The following is a 5084-nucleotide window of genomic DNA, read 5'->3' as shown; positions in this document are numbered from 1 at the left end:
ACAAAAAATAGGGAACACTTTACAACACGCTCAAAATTGAACACCGTAACTCAGTGAAAAATTATTGCAGACAAAAAAATCAAAAAAAGAAACTTGAAAGCTTGAAATCTCTACTTTCGAAATAGATTAATATTTCAATCTGAATGAAAATTTTTTACAAACTTTACGAAGATCTATGACGTGAAGTAAAATTTACACAATGATTATTTTTGCTTTAACTTTCAATAACTCGTCGAAAAAAATCGTTCAGCACTCACTAAAAAAACAAATTGAAGGTAAAGATTCACTCTTTTGATGCCGTAAACCACATTTTTGTGTGAATTTTACTTCACGTCATAGATCTTCCTAAAGTTTGTAAAAAATTTTCAGATTTGATCGGGGATTCATTTATGTCTGTATATTTCCGTAAAGAATCAGTCACATGAAATATCAGTTACCGATTTCGAAAATAAAGATTTCACGTTTTTAAATGCTTTTTGATTTTTTTGTCTGCGATAATTTTTCACAGAGTTACGGTGTTCTGAATATTGTGCAATTTTAAGCGTGTTCTAAAGCGTTCCCTATTTTTTGTTGAGTAGTATATTTTAAATATAATAATATCAATCTAAATAATAATATTAAATATAATAATATAATAATATCAATCTAAATAGTATCTTTTTAAGGTTAATTTTTTAAATCGACTTTTAATTTCTATGAAGTAAAATTAATATAATATATTTAGTAGATATAAATATAGATAGTAGGACTCAATATAATTTATTATGAAATGATATAAATAATACTATCACGTTAAATAGCTAAATCGTTAAATTACAGTATCAAACGATCGATGTATCGTAATTCGTTTAATACCCGAAGAAATGGTTTCTCTCGAAGTAAAATTTATTCCGCGAGAGATCGGCAAATACAAAAGTCAAGTGCGGCTATTTATTACCGATAATCCGTATGAAAATCTAATAATTGATTTGAAGAGCGAAACGTATGCAGAATTAATTGTATTAGATGGATTAGAGCTCATGAATACAAAACTTAAGTCTATCAATGAAAGAAGGGAATCTAATGCAAAATCGCGAAGATCGTTAAAATCAAATAGTACAACAAGAGGTAATCAAAATTGAAAAAGAATATAAGAATAAATTATAAAGAAATGTAATTGTAAAAAATATAATTATAAAGAATTATAATTTCATTACAATTTTTTTTATTTTTGTTTATTACTTAATCTTTTTAATAAATTTGTCAAAAGTATTTATTTATTATCTATTGTAATTACTTTCAATATGAGTATTAATGAATTAATTATTTTATAACAAGCAACAATATAATTTATGATATCTTTTATCGATCTCCTATAAATTCTCTTTCAAGTATAATTTATACATTTTTCATTGCTCTGTGATTTATGTCTCGCAGTTTCAACACCGACAACGCTCCCAGTTTCATTGATCTATATGCTGGATTATGGATACTGCTTTGTTAATAAAATATACAGGAAGAGCTTCAAAGTTGTTAATAAATCAATAAACCAGTATTTACGTTTTCAATGGAGTGCACATCCCAACGTTGTATTTACTCCGTCAATCGGTCATCTGAAACCTTTAACTTGTAAAGAAATCGTTGCGACATTTCTTTCTTCGGAACCAACAATTTACATTGACGTAATATAAAATTATCAAGTTTACATTTGTAAACTATGGCTAATTAATATTTGCAATTTGCATAAATTAAAAAAATTTTTCGTTTAATATTATAGCATATCGATAACAATTAATTAAAATTACATTATCGAAACTAGTATTCCAAAACGTACATACATTTAATTAAAGTAATAAAAATATTTCTATATAAAAAATAAGTAAATTTTAACAAAAAAATATCAAAATAAAAGATCAAATTTCATAAATTTTCAAGTAAGATCAGTTGCATTTCTTTGTTTGGTATTGCTGCATATTAAACTCATATAAAAATATTGTTTTCTTATTAACAGACGTGTCTCGAATGTACAGTCTGTGCAATTGAGCTCGCCAATTCCGTGAAAGAATCATCATGGGACGATCGAGAGACACAGGTGCGGTGGGTAACAATAAATTCGGATGCCAAGGAGCCAAATGCAGAAATAGCTAAAAAAACAATTGAGCCTGTTAACGAGCCGAAACATGAAATCATTCCTGGTACGACGAAGTGCATCCAAGTGTTACTTAACGCCATCGTAGCATTTTCCAAATATTCTTGCTCCGTTAAAGAAATCAATTTCAAGAACACGCTAATGTTTCAGGTTGTATACTATAATTACGAATTTTATATCTTACATTCAAATATTAAATTAGACCATGATTACTATTACTATGGTGTAAGATTTTGCTACTATATCGGTAATAATTTATATTTAAAAGGATTTCGAAATATGGCACAAAAATTTTTTTATTTAACATACAAATGTAAAATATTTCTTCAAAGTTTGCAGAAATTTGTAAAAATTATTTATAGATATTTGTAATGTTTTTAAATTAGGGTAAAGCGACGCTATTTTGTCCATTTCTCACAATATTGTTTATGTTTCTAAACAGCGTATACTGAATATTTAAAGGTCATGCTTGTGCTTTCAAGAAGCAATCATTATATATAAGATAATTATTAGATATGGGAAAAAGTTCGTGGCGTTTTTTTAATGCCATCTAACGGGAAAAACGCCACGAACTTTTTCCCACACTTAATATAAGCATGTTTCTGCAAAAAGATATTGTTTGTTACTATAAATTTTATATTATTTTAAGCTTGTAAATGACAGAATAATCCTGCTCTACTCTTTCAATTTTCTCGATCTGCGATAGTTTCTTGTATTCCGTATGTAGCATAATATAATTATCAATTTTTTTTTACAACTGAAACACTCAGCTGATTATTTGATTTAATCGGAGCGAAAAATACAGATTATAAATAATTTCGCAATCGTTCGTTCGGATTTAAATATTTGTTTGTAATAACGCGGATATATTTTCTAAATTGACGCATTTGCAACAAATCACACGAACGTCATGAAATTTGATAAAATGCAAACCATCGCTGTTACTTTCATATCTGATCCAATTCCGACTTGTTTGCACGAAAAATAAAGAAAAAAATCAAAATCAAAAATCACTTCCACAAGCAGTGGATTATTTTAACTTTTGTGTACTATTCGATTAAAATCGATAATATATTAATCCTTTTGGATGATAAAAATTGATTCTCTCGGCTTTCAATATTTTTTCTCTGCATTATGTATTAGTTGTAGCATGCATCAATCTTGACATATTTTTTAAAAATGTTTAAATATCTGTAGTTAAAGATGTTAACATATTATTTGCATAATACTGCCCATTAAATTTAAAAAAACGCAAAATAAAAATAACATCCAATAAAATGCAGTCAAAATGTAACAATACCAATTTATTATAAATATATCAGAAATCTCTCTCTCTTTTTCTCTCTTTTTATGTGGAAATGCGAAAATAATATAAGCTATAATAAATAATACTTTTATTTTTTCTTTCTTTTATTTAGCTTTAAATAATTTATAACATTTATTAATGTTTAAATAAATGTATATAATTGTGATTATTTATGATAATCTATTTTTGTATTTTGTTTATATTAATTTCTATTACTATATCTATTTTTCTTATTTCTTTTATGTTATATTTAATTTTATTTTTTTCTGTATAAAATATCATTTATCCTTTCGAAATAAATTTATTCATCAATTATGATTCATCCTGTAAAGTGACATAAAGTAATAATTTTAATAATTTATTTATTCGCATTTTTCCAAAAATTGTCAAAATTTTTTATATATTTTTATAAAAAATAAAATTTATTCTAAATAAAACTTAACAAGAATAAAATTTTTAATATTAAATTCTCACAAACAAATTGAAATAAATTAAAATTAAGTTTATTTAAAACTTAATTTTCTTATTTTGCCGTTTTAAACATTTATTTAAAACTTTCTTGTTTTATCAAATATGAAATAGAGTCTTATAGATTTATTAGAGTCCTATAGATTTATTAGAGAAGCGCGACAAGTATTAAGCGTCCTGATTAGCGCGACTGGCAGCCAATTTAATGAGATTCATTAAAAATGGCTGACAAATAGATAATTGGCGGATTTCAAATTCTGTTAGCAAAAGACGCCATTTTTAAAACATTTTCTGGTATTTTTGCGATACTGACATAAGTGCTTCTCTGATATATAGGATTCTAATACGAAGAAGAACGCTAGCCTATCACGGTCAAAGTTAGATGTTTCGAATAATGCAATATATATTTTTTTAGATAATTATTAGATAATTATTTAGATAATTATTTAGAACATGAATTCTTCTCTAAGAATCTTAATAAAAATATACTCATTGAATCTGTTTTCACTCAAAACGAAAGAATCTGACAAAAAAATACGGTGATCGGCCTCGTGAATCGAGTTATTCATCATTAATAATTCAAGTTCGAGACATTATTAGTTATGATATCTGTCATCCCGATACTGCTCTATGTATGCGTTCTGCTTTAATGTTACAAATTCACTACTTTAAAAACACAAATTCATTGCTTTAAAAACATAAATTTACTGTTTTAAAAATAAAAATAAAAATTAATAATATTATGTAAAGATTTTGTATGCTTAAAATAGTGTAAATTTGAAACAGAGACCCTCATCTCGAAAAGTCGAGAGGTCCCAGATTGGAACTCTGGCTAATATTTTTCGCAATAAGTTCTTTACAGTTTTTAAAATTTAATTTAGGGGAATTAATAGCATTTCAAATTGATTGTGTTGAAAATCCGAAAGTTATCTGCGCTCAATCTTATCTGAAATAAAATTTATTTTAAAAGAATATATTATATTATTCTTCGCATTTGATATATTCACATATATAATCGTTTTAAAGTCTTAATAGTGTTTTTTGTTTTACATAAATTTATTACGATAATTCATGGAAAAAAGAATACTTTAATTATTTTACTGAATGCAGATATATATATATATATATATATATATATATATATTATAATATTNTATTANAAANATATTATANANATTNTNT

The 5084-nt window shown here is 25.4% G+C and overlaps 1 protein-coding gene across 1 annotated transcript in view; it reads left to right on the top strand.

The window, feature by feature from the left end:
* The window catches only part of LOC105617868 (hydrocephalus-inducing protein-like), a 45710-nt gene that overhangs the window by 17178 nt on the left and 23448 nt on the right, over positions 1–5084 (top strand). Inside the window, exons 8-10 of the mRNA XM_012199411.1 lie at positions 820–1107; positions 1417–1661; positions 1991–2278. Of these exons, the coding sequence (XP_012054801.1) occupies positions 820–1107; positions 1417–1661; positions 1991–2278 (821 nt within the window). The remainder of the gene's footprint in view (positions 1–819; positions 1108–1416; positions 1662–1990; positions 2279–5084) is intronic.

This window comes from Atta cephalotes (genome assembly GCF_000143395.1).
Source record: "Atta cephalotes unplaced genomic scaffold scaffold00014, whole genome shotgun sequence".
In the NCBI taxonomy this organism is placed as follows: Eukaryota; Metazoa; Arthropoda; class Insecta; order Hymenoptera; family Formicidae; genus Atta; species Atta cephalotes.
This window is presented reverse-complemented; position numbering and strand designations above follow the sequence as displayed.